The 23,561-nt window shown below is 43.6% G+C and overlaps 1 protein-coding gene across 5 annotated transcripts in view; it reads right to left on the bottom strand.

Annotated features, from left to right (window-relative positions):
- The window catches only part of MYRIP (myosin VIIA and Rab interacting protein), a 689,287-nt gene that overhangs the window by 84,720 nt on the left and 581,006 nt on the right, over positions 1-23,561 (bottom strand). For 3 of the 5 annotated variants that reach the window (XM_077491541.1, XM_077491539.1, XM_077491540.1), the window contains exon 12: positions 1,783-1,845. The exons of the other annotated variants lie outside the window; for them this stretch is intronic. In XM_077491541.1, coding sequence (XP_077347667.1) covers positions 1,783-1,845 — 63 coding nt within the window. The remainder of the gene's footprint in view (positions 1-1,782; positions 1,846-23,561) is intronic. 5 annotated transcript variants of the gene reach the window in all.

Genomic DNA, 23,561 nt, shown 5'->3' with positions numbered 1-23,561 from the left:
AAGTAGCCTCAAGAATAATAATCCAATTCAATAACTGAAACAGTGTCACTATCGTTATCCTATTTTCTTTTGAATAATAATCATAATACACATAATCCAGATTCAGTTTAGTATTGGAAGCAATCATGCATCTGCATTCACATTACCTCCCAAAATGACAAAACATGCATGCAAGATAATATATAATATAGTACAAATGCAATACTATTATAAAAGTTAAAGTGGTAAACTTTTTCAAACATCATGCATTATTTAAAGTGGTTGTAAACCCCATTCATGAAATCTGACCTGGGCACATATATCTGTAGTGTTTACTTTCCTCTCTCCAAAGCTCTGAATGTCGTGTCTTTCTGCTGCTCCATTCCACTTTTTATCAGCTAGGAGTCCTCCGACACAGAAGATAACAGCAGCTGGAGATTTGTGTTGGGGAGGGTGCTTAGAGGGAGATAAGCACTGAGCTTGTCTATTCACAGTACAGCTCTGCATGTTCCTTTAACCTCTGCCTATGTCAGCCTTTCTCAACCTTTTCAACACAGAGGAACCCTTGAAATAGTTCTCTGGTCTCGGAGAACCCCTGCTAAAAATTAGAAACCTACAACTCATGATACATTAGTGTGATTGTCAGTGGGAAGAATGGTCCTTACACTTGTGGTCATTGGGAAGAATAACCTCCTTACAGATAGCTAAAAAGATCAATGGTGTCAGTAGGAACTTATCTGAGAGGCAGAAATTGCCCAATGCTGAAGGAACCCCTAGCAACCTCTGGAGGAACCCTGGTTGAGAATCACTGGCCTATGTGGAGTGGGTACCTTTCCTCCAATCTGCTCTCACACAGTGTATGCCCAGACTCCCCTCCCACTGCTGAATGAGATTTCTAACAAGATCTGCACTTTCTAAAGAATGTAAAAAGGGAAAGACAGCAGATATACATGCACAACTTATGTAGGGAGATTTGTTTAAACTCTGTGTATCATCTTAGGCCAGTCACTTCACTGGGTATAGGAGAGGGTTTACAACCACTTTAATGTCCTTTTGAGTATAATAGTAAATGTTAATGCCAGATAAATATTTGCTATATCTATTCACGTTACTAATGATGTTAGGTGAAACATAATGAAGACTGGTGTTCTAAGTGGTTGACATACTAAAGGAGTAGAGCATGTTCACTTTTCAAAGTGAAAATTTATTTTGCAAAGAATAATCAATCATGTGCAAGGAAATTTAAAAGGAAAAAAATGATTACAGTACACAAATACAGGCATATCCCACTATTAAGTACACAATGGGGTTTATTTACTAAAGCTGAAAAGTGCAAAATCAGGCTCACTTCTGCATAGAAACCAATGAGTTTCCAGGTTTTATTACCAAAGCTTAATTGAACAAGCTGGGGTTAGAAGCTCATTGGTTTCTATGCAGAAGTGAGCCTGATTTTGCACTTTCCAGCTTTTATAAATAAACCCCATTGTGTACCTAAAAGTGGGGTATGAATGTAATCCAAACTTTTGCATTTATTCACTTTAATCTGAATGTGAGTATGATACATGCTCAAAACTATGAGGAAGTGCTATAGAATTAGTGCTGCTCATGCATTAAATTAAATGTCTTGTTACAACTTGGGTTTGTCTATGGGCAAAAACGCAGACTTGCCGTAAACTGGCTGTAGAATATATGGTGTGCAACCATCTGCATCCTAAAGGTTACATGTCAGCCTGCTTTTATTAACATTGGTGGAAATCAGGTATGTGGAAGAGAATGGACTGTGAAATACAGAAATATTCTCACCTGTTGCAGTACTGAGGACAAAAATTGGAGTTTTAAGTGAAGCTCTAAAGCCTGTCGCTTTTCCTAATTTTGTTTTCAGAAAGCAATTAAACAAAGAGAAAGTTACAGTACAGTTAAATTCAGACTTGTATATGTGAAAACTACATCACAACAGGAAACAATGTGGATGCACTTCAAGCTAATTATACTATGATAAATTTCACATTGAAGTAAATCTATTACGATGCCCATTCAGGATGAAGTGACAGGTTCTTTTTAAAGCTCACTTTCCATCCATTGATACACATGTTTGCTATGCTCCAGAGTTACCCGTTCCTCTCCCAAAATGCTCCAGGTTTATCCGTTCCCCTCCCACTATGCTCCAGGGTTACCTGTTACCCTCCCACCATGCTTCAGGGTTACCCCTTCCCCTCCCACCGTGCTCCAGGGTTACCCCTTCCCCTCCCACCATGCTCCAGGGTTACCCCTTCCCCTCCCACCATGCTCCAGGGTTACATGTTCATGTCCCACCGTGCTCCAGGGTTACACGTTCCCCTCCTACTATGCTCCATGGTTACATGTTCCACTCCCATCCTTCTCCAGGGTTACCTGTTCATGTCCCACCATGCTCCAGAGTTACTTTTTCTCCTCATAAGTACAACAGTGTTTAGGTCTGGGAACTGGCCCCTTAGGCCTGAGCACTAGATCCTGAGATGAAGGGGAGAAGGTTAAATTCTGCCTCATACCCAGAAGGGCCAGGTATTTCCAAGTGTTCTGACAGACTAATGGATCCGCTGGGGAGCAAAGCAAAGGTAGGCATTACTGGGTGAGTGGGTGGGCCTTTAAAGACAGCCTGCCACTTTGACCTGAATGGACCAAGTAACAGATTCACTTTAAACTGGTTGAACCCAAAACATGACACATTTGGTTACATTTCTCCAAATCAAAGATGAAGAAAGTATAATGGACTTTTGGTCAGCAAATACATGACTGATTCATCAAAACTGCAACAAATCCAAAGCTGTGATATTTTAAGTCATCTTTTAAAAGAATCATTTATTGGCTGATTGTTAGCACAGTTATGCATGTGCTGGTGCTGCCACTAGTCATATTTTTTATACAGGATCTATATAGCAACAGTTGAACAGCACTTTACAAAATAAACATTTACAATACAATTCAAGACAAGATAGTTGGGAGGGCCCTTCTCATGACAGCTTGCATCAATTGAACTCTGCATGGTGCGGGGACAAGTCCCACAAAGCAACAGATGTCAAGTCATAGATTTTACAGATGTGATGTACATGTCCTCATGCAATACCTATATCATTTAAAAGTTCATCTTGTCTGTAATATACATTATATCATGGCAAAATTAGCTTTCTTTCCGAAACACAATCTATAGCCTTACATCAGCAGTACAATTATATAAATACTGATTTGTTTAAATGGGAAAAAACGATGAAAAGAGCAAAACATTTTTTTATTATTCCTTTACATTATCTGTTACAATATTAGTGCAACTTAAAGAGGAAGTAAAGCCTTAATAAAAATAGACCCTGCAAGGCAAATCCATACAGGCATACCCCACTTTTAAGTACACAAAGGGGTTTATTTACTAAAGCTGGAAAGTGCAAAATCAGGCTCACGTCTGCATACAAACCAGTGTGCTACTATCCTCGGCTTGTTCAATTAAGCTCGGGTATAAAAACCTGGAAACTCATTGGTTTCTATGCCGAAGTGAGCCTGATTTTGCACTTTCTAACTTTAGTAAATAAACCCCATTGTGTACTTAAAAGTGGGGTATGCCTGTAATGAGCTAGTATGCATAGCATACTAGCTCATAATAAATAACTTACCTGAGATGGAAGCCCCCGAAGGGACCCTCGTGGTCCTCCTCCGACGCCGACATGATACCTGAAGTGACTTCCGGGTATCGCGGCTCCGGTGCTGTGACTGGCTGGAGCCGCAATGACTTCACCCCCGCAGATGCTCACGGAAGCCGCCACTAATGGCATGATTGCCATTAGCAGTGGCATGCTTAGTGTGCCTGCGCGCTGCTGTCTACGGCACATGCGCCGTAGCCAGCGGTGCCTTTCATTTGCAAATATCTCCTAAACTGTGTAGGTTTAGGAGATATTTCTTGGACCTACAGGTAAGCCTTAATCTAGGCTTACATGTAGGTCAAAGTGGTCTGTAAGGGTTTACAACCACTTTAAAGTAGACTTATGATTTTTTATTTTTTTATTTAGCTGTTAAACTAAATAACTTAAGGCAACCTGCATAATTTTATATTGAATTAGTTTTTTGCAGTTAAATTATTGCAGTGTTGTCACCCTGCTCAGTTCAGCCTTCCCTACTCTACCAATAATTTGAAGGAAAGACACTCAGGAAAAAAGAATGTCTCCTTAATGAGTCTACTCTTTCCTTTGTTTCAAGGTACTGCAACAATGAGCAACAGGAAATATTCAGCATCGCTGCACACCAGACTTTGTTACACTGATTGGGACACAAGCTACAAAAGTAGAACAAACCAGATATCAAAATTGTTGATGCATGCTCTATTTACAGCCACACACAGCTTTATAGAACTTGTGATCATTAGGGGTTTTACATCAGACAGCTATGAGAATTCCACTCTGGTATGACTGGCCCTTTTTATCCTCACGCATTTAAATGGATAAAGAATTTGTTAATCCCCCTGCACATTTACATTTGCTCATTCAACCTTGTTCATACTCTGTCTTATTCTGTTCATGTTTGAACAACATTTTAAGCTAGCCCTACAAAATTATTCAGCACCTGTAGCTGGCTTTTGACTTTTGGGGAGGACTTCATGACATGTTGGCAGAGAAGATCGGGTCACCAGTGACGAATCAGTGAATTGAGGACAAGCCAATAGAGTTGGGCGAACGGATCGGGCCTAGCAAAAGCTCAGTCTGAACATCGCCTGCTCGCCTATCCCCTCCGAATTAGGAGGATAGTCGGTGGGATGTTCGCCTGCCAAGCAGCCCACAATACACTGCGCAATGCATTCTAGGGCCCTAATTGGATGAAGCCTTGCACCTGACTGCTTTTTTTTTGGGTTGCTGAATGTTTTTTGTTTTCCCTGCTGGCCCCCTTTTTTTTTTAATTGTCAGCCACAGTTTTTCTAAATGCAATGCTGGTGTTCCCTCTTTAAAAATTTTTGTTTTTATAGTTTACATTTCTGTCAGCGTTAGTCCTTAATTTAAAGTGCGCCAAACACCACTTTTCATTCAATAAAGTGCATCCAATCACACATTTCCCAGATTCTATTAAATTTGGGTAATAAGCCCCCCTACATCATGTCTGGGAGGCCAAAAAGGAGAGGCAGACGTTCCCATGCCACTATGAGGAGTCCAACAATGCCCATGTCCACAGGCAAAGGTGGACATGGTCTGTCCTCAGGCAGCGCACATTTGTCTCTGTTTAGTGATGTTGCCCATGCTATTCAGCCACAGCATGCAGAGGAGGTGGTGGACTGGCTTATTAAACCATCTTCATCCTTCTCATCCTCTATGACCCATGATGATCTTTTTTAAATGTTTTTTTTCAATGGTACATGTCCCCCAGGGCAGTAACGGGCCCCCATACCCTTTTTTATGACTAATAAATTGCATATAAGCCTTCAAAATGGGGACTTTTGATTTTTCAAGTTCGGGTCCCATAGACTTTTTAGACTCGCAATTGGGGTCCGAACTTTTGCAATGTTTGAGAGTTCTAGCACAAACTGAACCTTGGGGTGTTCAGCCCATTTCTACAAGCCAATAAAAAAGTAAAAGAAAGGCGCCTCTAAGTGCAGTATGCAAAATTTAAAAGTGCACAAAGGGTTAAAGGCACTTACAAGATCGTTGAGTGTTAAAAGACATGATGAGTCCTCATCTGTGGCATGTGTCCATCCTCAGCATGGTGGTAGAGAGCAGTGTAGAGCCGTCCAGCAGCTGTAAAGCGTTCTTATACGTGTTAGAGAGAGGAGGCAGCGGGGAAGCCTGTATTCACAGCTTGGCCTCATGTAGAGGGGCGCTGACACCCATAGCCTGTGAATGAGCGTCTTGTTTATGCCTCTATATGTTCCAGAAGCTATGTGCAGGAAGTCTGCACTTGGCCACCAGGGTTCGCTGTCCTATACTAAAGACCCTTCTTCTCAGGCGCCTTTTGTGAAGCTTCTGGAACATAGAGAGGCATAAACAAGATGCTCATTCACAGGCTATGGGTGTCAGTGCCCCTCTACATGAGGCCAAGCTGTGAATAAGGGCTTCCCTGCTGCCTCCTCTCTCCAACACTTATGAGAAACTTTACAGCTGCTGGATGGCTCTACATTGCTCTCTACCACCATGCTGAGGATGGACACATGCTACAGATGAGGACTCCTGATTTTATCATGTCTTTTAACACTCAACAATCTTGTAAGTGCTTTTAACCCTTTGTGCAGTTTATTAAATTTACATTTTAAATAAAAAATGTTATATCTTCAGAGTTGCTTCTCTTCTAACCAAAGTGCTGCCAGAAGTGCCATCTCATCACTATCATCCCTTTGATCAGCTATCCACCTCCACCAGAGCACCCTTACCTCCTCTGTTTTCTACAAGCTAATAGCTCACTAGTGTCATTTTGAAAAGCCTTATGCCTGATAATGGTCAGCCATAACTATTGTAGTTTAAACAAGATATTATAACAAATAGGCCTAGGAGGACTTGTTGTGGACAACTGCCATGTTTTATATTGTTAGTGCAACCCTAATTACTGACGATTTAAAACTGAATCTATCATAAACATTAACAATTTCAACTAAGTACAGCCATGTTAAAAAGTAAGTACACCTCATGATAATTGTTGACTTTTTCAACATATTTGAAACATCTCCATACATACAGTGCATACAGGTTAAGGCGATACTTCTGAATACAAACAGAAACAGTGTGGCTTTTTAATCATTCACTCAACAAATTTATATTAATAAATGTAATGCTGTACTGTGAGAAAAGAAAGTACACCTTGGCCTAAGATGCTGGTATTGTTCCCTATTAGAAATGACTTGTAGGTGTTTTGCTTGATTGCCCACCAGTTTCCATTCCTTGATAAATTTGCTAGTGTGCTTTGGATCAATATTGCATTGAAAGGTCCATTTCCAGTTCAACTTTTAGACAGATGGTTTCACATTCACTGCAAGCACGCTTTGATATGATGCAGAATTAATAGCTGACTCAATTATGCCAGTTATCTTAGCCCTCAAGCAGTAAAGCAACCCCAAACCATAACATTTTAATCCCCATCTTTAACAGTTGGTTTGAGGTTCTTCACTTGAAATACTGTCATTGATTTGCACTAAACAAGTCTACGGTTATCATGCCCAAACATTTTTATCTTTGATTAATCAGCTCACAGCACAACTTTTCAGAACGCCTGATCTTTTCCTATTAGTTGAATGCCAAAGTCTAGTCTTACTTTAATATCCTTTTGGTTAAATACTTTTTCTTAACACTTATTCCATTTCGGTTAAATGGGTGCAATTTTTGACTGAAACAAACTGTTAGGAGAGTTATCTAAAGATCCTGCAGCAAAATTATGAGTCTCTTGCTGACTTTTTAATATCAAATGGTTAGCTCTTGGGTTGAATTATCCAGCTGTCCTGGATAAATCAGCAACTGTTTGAAATCGATGCCCCTTCTAGATTATTTCCCCTTAACTGAAATTATTGATTTCAAATAACTTGGTGCTCCTTTTAAATCATTTGCCATACTCATAGGTTTCTTTTACACATACCAATAGCAGCACTAGATACCAGACCCTAGATATTTGAGGTTAACATAGGACAGGCTGCCAAGGAGGTTTTAATCATTGGAACCTAATCTGCAAGGGTGGATTCTAATGTAATGGATTTGAAGTGGTGGCATAATTTAGATTATGAAAAAGAATACACTGGGGTTGATTTACTAAAATTGCAGAGTGCAAAATTTGTAGCATCTCTGCATAGAAACCAATCAGCTTGCATTTTTTTTTTGTCACAGCTTAATTCAACAAGCTGAAGTTAGAAGCTGATTGGCTACCATGTACAGCCGCACCAGATTTTGCACTCTCCAGTTTTAGTAAATCAAACCAACTATGTTAATTGTATGTTTCATTTGTTCAAATGTGTCACCTTTATCTGTAGACACTGTTTGAATGAATATCTAATCTAATTTTCATGTCCCTTTTCACAAGACTGAATATGGTAAACTTTCAGAGCAAACCACATCAAAACAACCTGTAGATTCAAACTTACAGACAGCTGAGGTTATATGTAAAACTCAAAATTTCCTTTAAATGTCCAGCTTGGAATTGCCCACCTTCTGAGATTAACTATTGGGGTATACAGGAAAAGTTAAGAGTAGCATACATCATGTGTGGATCTCTTAACATTTTGATGTATGGTTTACACAAGGATTAGCCATCTCCCATTGAATCAAATTACTGTCAAAAGGCGAGAACAAGCATAGACTCAGCTGGCCTCCCTCTGATTTCAAATAAACTTGGAACATGGTGAGTAGAAAAACAGCAAAGTATTCTAGTTTAATAAATGTAACATATCATTTATAGTGTATGTAAACCCAATAAGTTAAAAATGGGTTTGCAAATTTACATTTGTTTCTTCCTTTTCATATGTTTGTAACTGGTAATCCTGAAACATGTGCTCTCCTGGGAAGTTCATGTACTAGGGTGACAACACAGTCTTAGTGCTCTCTGTTTTGAAGCACCATTGTCACTCTAGGTTCACTTAAGTTCAATGCTGCCTAAATGCAGTTGTACACAGCACATACCAGCTTGGCCTTAGGAAGGCCCTCTCCAACCCATGTAAGATGGCCATAAAGCTTGTACAAAAAACAAAAGTAGAGGATGCCACTACAGAGCTATGAATGATTTTAAACCTATAAAAGTAAGTTTGTGTAGCCAGGTGCTAGAGGAAAATACCATGAGGAGGGGAAACAGACACATTTTCCAGGGCTGTGCTAGATTTAACTTCCTCTTGCCATAAAGGAGACCGGAGAGTGCACATCACTGTATACATATTGGCTGCCTGAGAAGGATCTGCAATGCTGAGACCGAGTCACCTGGCTGCAAAGCAAAGAGTGGACTAATTGCTATGTGTCACTGGATGGTCATCTGCAATATTGGTGGGGCTGGTGATTTTCTGCTGTGGAAAGTTACTATCTGATGAGGAACTGACCATACAGCCAGCTTGTAGCTTTATTGCTGTCTGCAGGCTTAACTGTGACTATTCTCATGTGCACCAATGGTACAACTGGGCCTTAACGCTAGCAACTGAAGAGTGAGGACCATATCCTAACCATTCTCCTAGAGTGCACTCTAGACTATTTATAGTATTATTATTCCCATTGCAGTTAATGCTCATATGCATTGTTTAGTGCTGACATTGCCGTTTAACGTGTTGATTCCAGTTTAGTGGTACAGAACCCTATTCTAAGTTACTTTGGCTTAGTGATTATACTGTCTAGCAGACTGTCTGAACCTACCATCTGTATGCTCATTTATGCTCAAACCTCCATTCATTCTAACCTGTACCAACACATTGAGTTAATTTACCACTATTTCCTGGTACTAATTCACAGCCAAATTAAAGGTATCTATACCTGTATTCTTATAAGGCCCTGTTCACATATGGGCATTTTGTAATCACAGGCACAATCATCCTGAATCAGAGAAGGAGAGGCGCCTCTAAGTGCAGACATAACAATATATTTCTTAATGGTCAGACATTTGGCAACTCACATTCCACCAATGTAAAGCAGGCATATCTAGGAAGTATCTTTGAGGAGCAGTCAGTAGTGGCTGTCATCAGGAACTCCGGAACCAGCTGTTGCAGTATGTCTCAATTCCCAGAAGGTGGCTGTGCAATGTATGGAATCCAAGAACGAGGGCTGAGGCGCTTGCTGAGCTTGGTGCAAGGTGTGATGACATAACTGGGCTTGATGCGTCAAGCCATATGCATGGCCACCTTCTGGGAATCGTGACAGAATGCAACGGCTGGTGCCGGTGTTCCTGATGACAGCCACTACTGATGGCTCCTAAATGATACTTCCTAGATATGCCTGCTTTACATTGGTGAAATGTGAGTTGCCAATTGACTGACCATTAATAAATATATTGTTACGCTTGCACTTAGAGGCGCCTCTCCTTCTCTGTTTCATATCTTACATTGGAACCAGCTTCAGGTCCCACCTAGAGGCTGCCATTTGTGAAGGAATGTTTCTTCCTCCTCCACCGCCCTTTGATGGACTTTTACTATTTGCATATATATGCATATAGACTTATGAGCATTGACTCTTATCTAGAAATGTTTTTACTTGTTATTGTCAATAGATCACTAGCTTTGTGCCTTAGCTTTTTTGTCAACAATCATCCTGAATGGCACCCCAAACATGGCACCATTTTATGGCAACTGTCGCAAAAACAAAACATGTGAGAATAGTGGCGAAACAGGAGTGTAAAATTACCCATGGCTCAGGGCCAAAATTTGGTTCTTTGGAGCAACCATCATGCAGAGGGCAGCCCATTAAAGTGAATAGGCTGCCCTATGCATAACATTTCCGCATACGAATGGCACTATTTAAATCACTAGCAGGAACCCATGTTCCTGCTAAGCAATATGTAAATGGAGCCTAGGTACTTGCAGTTACTTTCATTCAACAAAGTGTGTCAGAAGAGTTGTAGTTGTTCTTAGAGTTGAGGTTTAGGACAGAGAACCCAGGGGTAGCACTACACTTGCAAAGCGATAAATAAAGGGATCACTCTACACTAATCTAGCGGTTTAGCAGTTTACATAGCTACCATTAAAAAATATAAACACTTTTCACCCAGATTCCTTTTTAAAGGACAAGTATTCAGACACTTTAATGGAAACACACCAGTCAAGTTGTCAGTGTAACAATACCCGCCATATACATTTGGTGTTCCTTATATTTGGAGATAAATGGCACAAAAAGTGTGATTCTGTTCATGCCAAAGGGTCTGTCAACTTTAGTACAGTTTAGATGTCTTACATGGATAGATACTTACAATGCTCTACTGTAGAGAGCACCAATGTTTATTGGGTTAGTCTGTTTTTAGATGTCATTACCAATGTGTATAATTGCAAACGTGGTGGTGGTTTAATACCTGGCTTTTACTTAACCTGCATTGTGATGGCCCCACAGAACAAAGTTGTAGTGCTTAAAAACTATCTTGAATACTTGGAAAGATAATCTTCTCAGCCACAAAAAGTTAACCCATCGTTTTACAGTCTTTTTTTCACTGATACAACACTCTATTCATTCTAAATATATAAATAATACAGCCCTTAATCCCACTACTATTCATCCACACAGTACATACAACAAATGGACAACATTCAAAGAAAAATGCAAACAGCCCACACAGTGCACACATTTAATACTTTCTTATTAACAAAAATACTTTCCCCCACTTTAAAGCAGCTCTCCAAAGTTTAGGTGGAGCAAGCGGAACAGAAGATGAAAAAGCAAACAGTGTAAAATCTTTTCATTTTAACCACTACAGCCCCGGACCAATAAACACCTTAAGGACCAGAGGTCTTTTTCCAATTTCGCACTGCGCTGCTTTAACTGGTAATTGCGTGGTCATGCAATATTGCACCCAAACGAAATTTGCGTAATTTTCTTTTGATGGTATTTGATTGCCTCTGCGATTTTTATTTTTTGCGATATAAATGGAAAAACAGCGAAAATTTTGAAAAAAAAAGATATTTTCTTCTTTTTGTTATAAGAAAAATCGAATAAACTAAATTTTAGTCATACATTGAGGGCAAAATTTATTCAGCCACATGTCTTTAGTAAAAAAAATGTCAATAAGCGTATATTTTTTGGTTTGCGCAAAAGTTATAGCGTCTACAATCTAGAGTACATTTTCTGGAATTTACACAGCTTTTAATTTATGACTGCCTATCTCATTTCTTGAGGTGCTAAAATGGCAGGGCAGTACAAACCCCCCCCAAATGACCCCATTTTGGAAAGTAGACACCCCAAGGAAATTGCTGATGGGTATGTTGAGCCCATTGAATATTTATTTTTTTTGTCCTAAGGGATTGAATAATGACAAAAACAATAAAAATTTTACAAAAAGTTGTCACTAAATGATATATTGCTCACACATGCCATGGTTATATGTGGAATTGCACCCCAAAATATATTCCGCTACTTCTCCCGAGTATGGGGATACCACATGTGTGGGACTTTTTGGGAGTCTAGTTGCGCACGGCACCCCGAAAACCAATCACCACCTTCAGGATTTCTAAGGGTGCAAATTTTTGATTTCACTCCTCACTACCTATCACAGTTTCAAAGGCCATATAATGCCAAAATAGCACAAAACCCCCCAAAATTACCCCATTTTGGAAAGTAGACACCCCAAGCTATTTACTGAGAGGCATGTTGAGTCCATGGAATATTTTATATTTTGCCACAAGTTGCGGGAATATTACAAACTTTTTTTTTTTGCACAAAGTTGTCACTAAATGATATATTGCTCACACATGCTATGGGCATATGTGAAATGACACCCCAAAATACATTCTGCTGCTTCTCCCGAGTACAGGGATACCACATGTGTGGGACTTTTTGGGAGCCTAGCTGCGTACGGGACCCCGAAATCCAAGCACCGCCTTCAGGATTTCTAAGGGCATACATTTTTTATTTTACTCCTCACTACCTATCACTACCTATCACAGTTTTGAAGGCCATAAAATGCCAAGATGGCACAAAACCCCCCCAAATAACCCCATTTTGGAAAGTAGACACCCCAAGCTATTTGCTGAGGGCCATGTTGAGATCATTGAATATTTTTTTTATTGAATAATGACAAAAACTAAAAAAAAATTTTTTTTTTACAAAAAGTTGTCACTAAATTATATATTGCTCACACATGCCATGGTTATATGTGGAATTGCACCCCAAAATATATTCCGCTACTTCTCCCGAGTATGGGGATACCACATGTGTGGGACTTTTTGGGAGTCTATTCGCGCACGGCACCCCGAAATCCAATCACCGCCTTCAGGATTTCTAAGGGTGCAAATTTTTGATTTCATTCCTCACTACCTATCACAGTTTCGAAGGCCATAAAATGCCAAAATAGCACAAAACCCCCCAAAATGACCCCATTTTTAAAAGTAGACACCCCAAGCTATTTACTGAGAGGCATGTTGAGTCCATGGAATATTTTATATTTTGCCACAAGTTGCGGGAATATTACAAACTTTTTTTTTTTTGCAAAGTTGTCACTAAATGATATATTGCTCACACATGCTATGGGCATAAGTCAAATTACACCCCAAAATAAATTCTGCTGCTTCTCCCGAGTACGGGAATACCACATGTGGGGGACTTTTTGGGAGCCTAGCCGCGTACGGGACCCCGAAAACCAAGCACTGCCTTCCGGATTTAAATATAAAATGCTACCAAAAAAACTGTTAGCAATCGCAGGGATCAGGCCTGACTCTGCGATCGCTGCAGTTATGTGTTTAGTGTTTTGTAAGTGACAGTGATTGGTCGATACTGCACTTGGGTGGGCTGGGCAGAGGGGCAAAACGCAGGTGCTAGCAGGTATCTGGGCTGATCCCGCTAACAATGCGTTTTTTTGGAACCCTGAACTGCTGGGGACGCTAGTATAGATCTGATCAGTCAGATATTGATCTGTTCAGATTCTATACTAGGGATGAGCCGAACACCCCCCGGTTCGGTTCGCACCAGAACTTGCGAACGACCCCCGCGTTCGGTACGAACGTTAGAACCCCATTGAAGTCTATGGGACTCGAACGTTCGAATTGGAAAGTGCTAATTTTAACGGCTAATATGCAAGATAGTGTCCTAAAAATGGTTTGGGGACCTGCCTCCTGCCTCAGGGGACATGGGTCACTGCAAAAAAAAGTTTTAAAAACTGCCGTTTTGGCGGGAGCACTGATTTTAATGACGATTAAAGTGAAAAAAAAAAGTGAAATATTCCTTTAAATATGGTGCCTGGGGGGTGTCTGTAGTATGCCTGTGAAGTGCCACGTGTTTCCCGTGTTTAGAACAGTCCCTGCACAAAATGACATTAAACGGAAATAACACCATTTAAAACTGCTTGCGGTTTTAATGTTATATATGGTTCCTGCAATATGGTTGAAAATCATTGAGAAACATGGCATGGGTAGCCCTCCCTGCCCATTACCAGCCTATTTGGGTCTTGTACGCATATTAAGGGGAACCCCGTACCCATATTAAAAAAAGGAAATGCGTGTGGCCCCCAGGCCCTATATACTCAGAACAGCAGTATACAGGCGGTGCAAACAAGACAGGGACTGTGTAGGTTTGTTGTGTTAAGTTGAATCTGTTTGTCATTTTCAACCGGTACATTTTTAAAGTGTAGCTCCAGTCAAAAAAACTATCTTTAAGCTTTTTGGAAAACATAGGGAAGGGTTATCACCCCTGTATAATTTGTTTTGTCGTCCACCTTTTTTCATCTCACTTGCTGCTGTCTCCTTGCGTTTGCAAGTAGGAGATGTTTGTAAGTTGGATGTTTGAAAGTAGGGGCCTGCCCTATATTATAGCGGTATGTACTGGGTACAGAGCACGCAGACAGCACGCACTATCTCCTAACACTACTGACTGCAAGCTCTATTATTAACCACTTGTTAGCCCAATGTTTGCATAAAGTGAAAGATGAAGTTATGCTGAGTAAATAGATATCAAACATGTCACTCTTCAAAATTGCACATGCCCGTGGAATGGCGCCAAACGTCGCTACTTAAAAAATCCCCATAGGCGACGCTTTAATTTTTTTTTTACTGGTTACATGTTTTGAGTTGCAGAGGAGGTCTAGGACTAGAATTATTGCTCTCGCTCTAACATTCTCGGCGATACCTCACATGTGTGGCACATGCGAGCACATGGGGACATGGGCGCTTTAATTTTTATTTTATTTTTTTATTGTTCATTTTACTTTATTTATGTTAGTTTGACATTTTTTTCCCCAAAAATATATTTTTGATCACTTTTATTCCTATTACAAGAAATGTAAACATCCCTTGTAATAGGAATATGGGGTGACAGGTCCTCTTTACAGTGAAATCTGGGGGGTCAATATGACCCCACATCTCACCTCTAGGCTGGGAAGCCTGAAATAAAAAATAAAAAAAAGATTCTGGCTTTGATCGTACTGGCGAGTTGGTAGAAGCACCGGAGGGCGGTGAGGGGTGGGGGGCGTCTATGGCTGGGTATTTCAGGGTATCACCGAGTATGGCTGGGTATCTCTGAGTATGGCTGAGTATGGCAATTTATGGCAGGGTATTACAGAGTATTGGCGGGGTACTACAGAGTAATAGCAGGGTACTGCAGCGTATTGGGGGGTACTACAGAGTAATGGCAGGGTACTGCAGAGTATTGGGGGTACTGCAGAGCAATGGCGGGTACTGCAGAGTAATGGCGGGTACTGCAGAGTATTGGGGGTTACTGCAGAGTAATGGGGGGTACTGCAGAGTAATGGCGGGTACTGCAGAGTAATGGCGGGTACTGCAGAGTATTGGGGGGTACTGCAGAGTAATGGGGGTTACTGCAGAGTAATGGAGGGTACTGCAGAGTAATGGCAGGGTACTGCACTGCAGAGTAATGGCGGGTACTGCAGAGTAATGGCGGGTACTGCAGAGTATTGGGGGGTACTGCAGAGTAATGGGGGTTACTGCAGAGTAATGGGGGGTACTGCAGAGTAATGGCAGGGTACTGCACTGCAGAGTAATGGCAGGGTACTGCAGAGTATTGGGGGTACTGCAGAGTAATGGTGGGTACTACAGAGTAATGGCGGGTACTGCAGAGTATTGGGGGGTACTGCAGAGTAATGGGGGTTACTGCAGAGTAATGGGGGGGTACTGCAGAGTAATGGCAGGGTACTGCACTGCAGAGTAATGGCAGGGTACTGCACTGCAGAGTAATGGCGGGGTACTGCAGAGTAATGGCAGGGTACTGCAGAGTATGCACTGGTATTGCAGAGTATTGGCAGGGAATTGAGGGGTTAAATTCGGTGAGCAGCGATGTGGGCACTGCAGATGCAGCCCACATCGCTGCTGACACCGATCTCTTTCCCCTCCGCTGTACCGATCGGTACAGAGAGGGGAGGGAGGAACAGGCGTCATAACATGACGCCGGTTTGTTTCCAAGTGATCACTCCGTCATTTGACGGAGCAATCACGTGGTAAACGGTCGCTATGAGCGGCCGTTTACCGTGATCCGTGATGCGACCCGGCGGTCACGGATGCTCTCGAGTGCGCACACCTCGGGGCACGCGAGAGCAGAATTCTGGGAGGCCGTTAATTAACGGCCTCTCAGAGTTAAACAACCCCCCTGAAGCCGTTAATCGGCAATGGGCAGTTGTTAAGTGGTTAAAGCTAGATCACTAGCTATATAGGTGAGGTGAATATAGTGGTGTATACTGCAGTCAGGGCACAGACAACAACCACTACACAGCAGCAAGATAGGAAATCAGCCAAAAACGATTGGTGTGTACTGTGTTGAAGGTACACAGAACACCCACTGCTTCAGATGCTAAGTAACACACTACACGAAGCCGCCTCAAAGGCGGCCTTATATAGTGTGGGGCGTGCACTACACAGCCTGAGCTATGATTGGCCACAGGCAGGATGCCTGTGGCCAATCATGGCTCTCCTCGCTGCCGGCGCTGCGATTGGCCAAGCATGCGGGGTCACAGTGCATGCTTGGCCAATCATGGGGCAGCAATGCACTGCGCCACCGCAGTGCATTGTGGTCCGCGCGCGCGTCACTCGAATTTTGACGCGAACGGCCCAAACGTTAGGAATTCGCCGAACGCCCGAACAGCCAATGTTCGAGTCGAACGTACGTTCGACTCGAACACGAAGCTCATCCCTATTCTATACCACTACGGGAGATTTATGCTTTGCGTGTGGGTGTTAGCGGTACTGGCACTAACCTAGCGCTGCCTGGGGCGACGCAGACCCTGACCCTAAAACCTAATTGATATCACCCGCCGGGTGATCAGGGGGTTAAACCTTTATTGGGTAATAAATGGTGGGTGCCCCGATGCTATAAAAAACTAACAAGAGTCACCCGTAACACTTATACGGTGATCAGTGGTGAAAGGGTTAACTAGGGGCAATCAGGGGGTTCAAATTTTTATTAGGTAGTATATGGGGATCCCTGGCGCTATATAAAAACCTGACGGGGAACCTAAATAACTAACTGGCTAACCAGCGTCACCGGTGACACTTATACTGTGATCGCTGGTGAAAGGGTTAACTAGGGGCAATCAGGGGGTTAAAACCATTATTGGGTAGTATATGGGGGTACCTAATGCTCTAAAAACCTGGCGGTGAACCTAAAAAAATAACTAGCTACCTAACGACACTAGTGACACTAATGCAGCGATCAGAAAAACGATCGCTTAGTGACAGTGGCAAAAGGGGGTGAAAGGGTTAACTAGGGGCAATCAGGGGGTTAAAACCATTATTGGGTAGTATATCGGGGTACCTAGCGCTATAAAAACCTGGCGGTGAACCTAAAAAAAAACTAGCTACCTAGCGACACTAGCGACACTAATGCAGCGATTAGAAAAATGATCGCTTAGTGACACTGGCAAAAGGGGGTGAAAGGGTTAACTAGGGGCAATCAGGGGGTTAAAACCATTATTGGGTAGTATATCGGGGTACCTAATGCTATAAAAACCTGGCGGTGAACCTAAAAAAATAACTAGCTACCTAACGACACTAGTGACACTAATGCAGCGATCAGAAAAACGATCGCTTAGTGACAGTGGCAAAAGGGGGTGAAAGGGTTAACTAGGGGCAATCAGGGGGTTAAAACCATTATTGGGTAGTATATCGGGGTACCTAGCGCTATAAAAACCTGGCGGTGAACCTAAAAAAAAACTAGCTACCTAGCGACACTAGCGACACTAATGCAGCGTTTAGAAAAATGATCGCTTAGTGACACTGGCAAAAGGGGGTGAAAGGGTTAACTAGGGGCAATCAGGGGGTTAAAACCATTATTGGGTAGTATATCGGGGTATCTAGCGCTATAAAAATCTGGCGGTGAACCTAAAAAAAAAACTAGCTACCTAGCGACACTAGCGACACTAATGCAGCGATCAGAAAAATGATCGCTTAGTGACAGTGGCAAAAGGGGGTGGAAGGGTTAACTAGGGGCAATCAGGGGGTTAAAACCATTATTGGGTAGTATATCGGGGTACCTAGCGCTATAAAAACCTGGCGGTGAACCTAAAAAAATAACTAGCTACCTAGCGACAGTAGCGACACTAAGCAGCGATCAGAAAAATGATCGATTAGTGACAGTGGCAAAAGGGGGTGAAAGGGTTAACTAGGGGCAATCAGGGGGTTAAAACCATTATTGGGTAGTATATCTGGGTACCTAGCGATATAAAAACCTGGCGGTGAACCTAAAAAAATAACTAGCTACCTAGCGACAGTAGCGACACTAATGCAGCGATCAGAAAAATGATCGCTTAGTGACACTGGCAAAAGGGGGTGAAAGGGTTAACTAGGGGCAATCAGGGGGTTAAAACTATTATTGGGTAGTATATCGGGGTACCTAGCAATATAAAAACCTGGCGGTGAACCTAAAAAAATAACTAGCTACCTAGCGACAGTAGCGACACTGATGCAGCGATCAGAAAAATGATCGCTTAGTGACACTGGCAAAAGGGGGTGAAAGGGTTAACTCTAGGGGCAATCAGGGGGTTAAATCTTTATTGGGGGGTGATAGGGGGCTACCCTGGACCTAACACTAACTGGCCTGACAGTTTTAACTGTTACAACTGACACTGAATGCAGTGATCAGTAAAGAAATGATCAATGCAATCAGTGACACTGTGACTGGGGGGGGAGGGGGGGCGGGGGGCGATCGGGGGGGGGGGGGGGTTATGTACCTATGTGTACCTATGTGTCAGTGTAGTGTTTTGGTGCACTTACTTTTAGTCTTCTCCTTGTAGTCCGGTCAAAAAGACCGCCCTGAGGAGAATGACATCACTTCCTCCTTCCTATGTAAACAATACACAGTGGGAGGAAGCTTGTCATTGGCCAGGAGCGATCCAGAGGGGGTGGCCAGAAACCAACGGCCATCCCCTCATCACGGATCGTTCCTGGAGCGAACCGGACCGCCGTATCCAGCGGGAAGGGGGTCCGATCGGACCCCCCACCCGCTGGAAGGCAGGCACGTACATGTACGTGCTTGTGCCTTCCTGTGCCATTGTGATGACGTACAATGGCAATACGGCGGTCCTTAAGTGGTTAATATCACTTTAAAAAAATTAGCAAATATGAACTCACATGGCACAAGTGCTCCTCAGCATCAAACATAACAGCATCGGAGGTATATTGCCGCACGGTCTTTAGTATACATCCCACGTCTTTGTAGGCAGCTCTGCATTGATTGCCACTGATGCTGTTATCCATAGTGTTAATGAACACTTAAACCCTGTTAGTTCATACATGTGGATCTTTAAGAGATATACAAATGAAAGGATGTTACACTTTTTGCATTTTTCGTCTTCTAATCCACCCAATGCACTTAAACATTCGAGAACTGCGTTAACGAGAAAACTGTTCTTATTCGAAAAGTATTAATTATGATTCCATTCAGTTCATAAATATAAAAAAAGGAGGTGATTCAGAGGAGAGTGATCTTTTCAAGAGAAGTTTTGACATGTGGATATATACAAAACTGTGGGGTTGATTTAGTAAAACTGGAGAGGGCAAGATCAGCTTCTAACTTCAGCTTGTTCAATTAAGCTTTGACAATCAGCCCTGGTTCATATTGGAGCGATTTTTGCATGCAATTTGATATGTTAAATTGCATGCCAAGTTAGCAGCAATTGCCAGCAATGGCACCATCCAAAAGTAGTTTCTGTACTACTTTTGGCATCTTCAGGGTGTGATTTCCATAGACATCTGTGCAGCAACCTGCACAGATGTCTCTGAAATCGCCCCCAAAGTCGGGACTGACATGCGGTAATTAAATCATGCAAGTTCAGCTGAACTCACAATTTCATTCCTGCTGTCAGTGTGAACCTGGGCTCAAACCTGGAAGCTGATTGGTTTCTATGTACAGCTGCACCAGATTTTGCACTCTTCTGTATTAGTAAATCAACCCTACGCGTTTGCTTTTTCTTTTGAAAGCTTCAGGTTGGGTTCACACTAGTGCGAATTGGATGTTGGTTTCTCCACATCCAATTCGCATTACAGGAGACTGTAACGGGCTCTCAATAGAGCCGGTTCACACATCTTCGTAGCCGCTGCGGAGCTAATTGCACAGAGGTCCTGTGCATCTTTGGCTCAGTTTCAGGTCCAAATTCAGGCAAAAAATTGGGCCTGATTCATCCATGAAACAGAGAACAGAGACGCACCAGACCCCTGCTGTCAGCCGCATCTGTCTGCAGTGTGAACCTAGCCTTATGCCCTGTACACGTGACTTTCCGACGACAAAATCCGTCTGATTTTTTCAGACGGATTTTGGCCCAAACTTGTCTAGCATACACACGGTCACACAAAGTTGTCGGAAAAATCCAATCATTCTGAATGCGGTGACGTATAATATGTACAACGGGACTATAAACGGGCCAGTAGCCAATAGCTTTTGTCTCGTAATTTATTCTGAGCATGTGTGGCACTTTGTCCGTCGGAATTGTCTACACACGATCGGAATTAAAAAAAATGGATTTTGTTGTTGGAAATTTTACATCCAGCTCTCAAAATTTGTGTCGTGGAAAAAGTCTGATGGAGACCACGCACGATTGGATTTTCCGACAAAACTATTCGATCGCACATTTTCCGTCGGAAAGTCCGACCGTGTGTACAGGGCATTAAAAGGAAACTAAATGGGGAAGGAATTTCCAAACTTTTGGTGAAGGTATCACAAGGCCATAGATTTGAAATAATTAACCACTTGAGATCCGCGCTATAGTCACATGACGGCTACAGCGCGGATCTCAATTTCCGGGACTACGTCTATTGACGTCGTCCCCTTTAAGAGCTCCCCGCGCGCTCCCGGGAGCGCGCATCGGGGAAAATCTGTGTTGGCCGTGTCCCCTGGACACAGCCAATCACAGATCGCTGTAAACGGCCAATCACAGCGGCCGTTTACAGTGCGATCGCCGCCTCCAATGGGTGATGATCTCAAATGTAAACAAATGAGATCATCACCCATTGCCGAATGTGTCTCCTCACACAGCGATAGCGTGTGAGGTGACAGACAGAGCTAGTGAGTGTTCTTGTAGTGTGTAAACGTGCCAGTGCCCAGATATACCCTGCCAGTGCCCAGATCTACCCTGCCAGTGCCCAGATCTACCCCACCTGTGCCCAGATCTACCCCACCTGTGTCCAAATCTACCCCACCTGTGCCCACCTGTGCACCGCCAGTGCCCACCTGTGCACCGCCAGTGCTCCATCTGTGCACCACCAGTGCCTGCCAGTGCCCATCTGTGCACCGCCAGTGCCCGCCAGTGCCACTCGGTGCCCATCTGTACCAATCGGTGCCCATCTGTGCCTCAGCAGTGCCCATCTGTGCCGCCTAAGCAGTGCCCATCTGTGCCACCTCAGCAGTGCCCATCTGTGCCGCCTCAGCAGTGCCCATCTGTGCCGCCTCAGCAGTGCCCATCTGTGCCCATCTGCTGCCTTATCAGTGCACATCCGTGCAATAAATCAGTGCACATCTGTGCCGACCCATCAGTGCCCATCTGCCGACTCAGCAGTGCCCATCTGTGCCGACTCAGCAGTGCCCATCTGTGCCGACTCAGCAGTGCCCATCTGCCGCCTTAGCAGTGCCCATCTGCTGCCTCAGCAGTGCCCATCTGCCGCCTCAGCAGTGCACATCCGTGCAATAAATCAGTGCACATCTGTGCCGACCCATCAGTGCCCATCTGCCGCCTCAGCAGTGCCCATCTGTGCCGCCTCAGCAGTGCCCATCTGTGCCGCCTCAGCAGTGCCCATCTGCCGCCTCAGCAGTGCCCATCTGCCGCCTCAGCAGTGCCCATCTGCCGCCTCATCAGTGCACATCCGTGCAATAAATCTGCACATCTGTGCAATAAATTAGTGCACATCTGTGCCGACCCATCAGTGCCCATTTGTGCCACCTCAAAAGCGCCCATCTGTGCCACCTCAAAAGTGCCCATCTGTGCCACCTCATCAGTGCCCATCAGTGCTACCATGGCTAAACGTGTCTTTTCCGCTGAGGAGGCGTACCAAATTATTTCCACGGCTGACGAGAGCAACGGGGAGCTCTCCTCTTCAGATTCCTTTTCGGATTCGGATTCTGAAGCCGACGTAAATTATGAGCCAGTCCTCAGCAGTGAAACACTGACTGATGAATCCGAGGAGGAAGATATCTGGCCCATCAAGCGAAGGCGTTCTAGTGAGGCAGTGCCGTCCACCAGCACCGAAGTGCCGTCCACCAGCACCGGAGTGCCGTCCACCAGCACCGGAGTGCCGTCCACCAGCACCGGAGTGCCGTCCACCAGCACCGCAGTGCCGTCCACCAGCACCGCAATGCCGTCCACCAGCACCGCAGTGCCCCAGCAAGAAAGGCCAAGTACCAGTGGGGTGTCATCTCAGCCCCAAAGGGTTAGGAGCCATGCTGGCCTTCCCTATGCCCTTCAGAACCCCTTGTGGCTTCCTCCTAATTCAGGAGAGGCCAATGTTCCCCCTTTCACCGCCCAGCCAGGAGTCCAGGTGGACACGGAGAATTTTAGCCCTATAGATTTTTTTAATTTAATTTTTACGGAGGACATGTTGGCGTCAATTGTGGCCCAGTGCAACCTGTATGCACAACAATTTATTTTTCAAAATCTGACCTCCTATTATGCCCGTCCCTACGAATGCAGAGACCTAACGGTGGAGGAGTTCAAGCTTTTTTTAGGCCTCACATTTAATATGGGACTCAACAAAAAAAATCAATTACGTACCTACTGGTCAACCCACCCCCTCCACCACTCACCGCTCTTCTCCGCGGTAATGCCCAGAACCAGGTATCAGATGATCCTGAGGTTCTTACATTTCAGTGACAATTCCCAGTGCCTTCCACGAAATGATCCAAATTATGACCGCCTTTACAAAATTCGACCAATACTAAATTATTTTTCAGAAATATTCCCCAAATTGTTTACCCCGGACCAACACATATGTGTGGATGAGTCCCTTATTAAATTTAGTGGCAGGCTTAGAATGAAGCAATTTATGCCCAGCAAAAGGGCCCGCTATGGGGTGAAGGTCTACAAATTATGTGACCGAGCCACAGGGTACACATATTCATTCAAGGTGTACGAAGGGAAGGACACCCAGCTACAGCCCCCTAATTGTCCGGACTACTTGGGATCCAGCGGAAAAATTGTTTGGGACCTCATATACCCCCTACTGGATAAAGGCTACCACCTCTATGTAGATAACTTCTACACATCTCTGCCCCTGTTCCACAACCTTCACCGGAAGAAGACGCCAGCATGTGGCACTGTAAAAAAGAATCGGAAGGGCTTTCCTCAAAGTCTGGTGAACAAGAAGCTGCGGAAAGGAGAAACCGCAAGTCTAAGAAACAAGGAGGTTCTGGCAGTGAAGTGGAGGGACAGAAGGGATGTATACATGTTATCTTCTATCCACAACGATACCTTCGTGGAAATCCCCAGAAGGAATGGCCCCGTAAAGAAACCCAAATGCATTTCCGAATATAATTTGTTCATGGGAGGAGTCGACTTCAATGACC

Source organism: Lithobates pipiens, unplaced genomic scaffold (genome assembly GCF_037356315.1).
Source record: "Lithobates pipiens isolate NorthernLeopardFrog02 unplaced genomic scaffold, aLitPip1_a1.2 Scaffold_19, whole genome shotgun sequence".
NCBI classification, from domain to species: domain Eukaryota; kingdom Metazoa; phylum Chordata; class Amphibia; order Anura; family Ranidae; genus Lithobates; species Lithobates pipiens.
The sequence above is the reverse complement of the archived record's forward strand: the minus strand, read 5'-3'. Positions and strand labels throughout refer to the sequence as shown.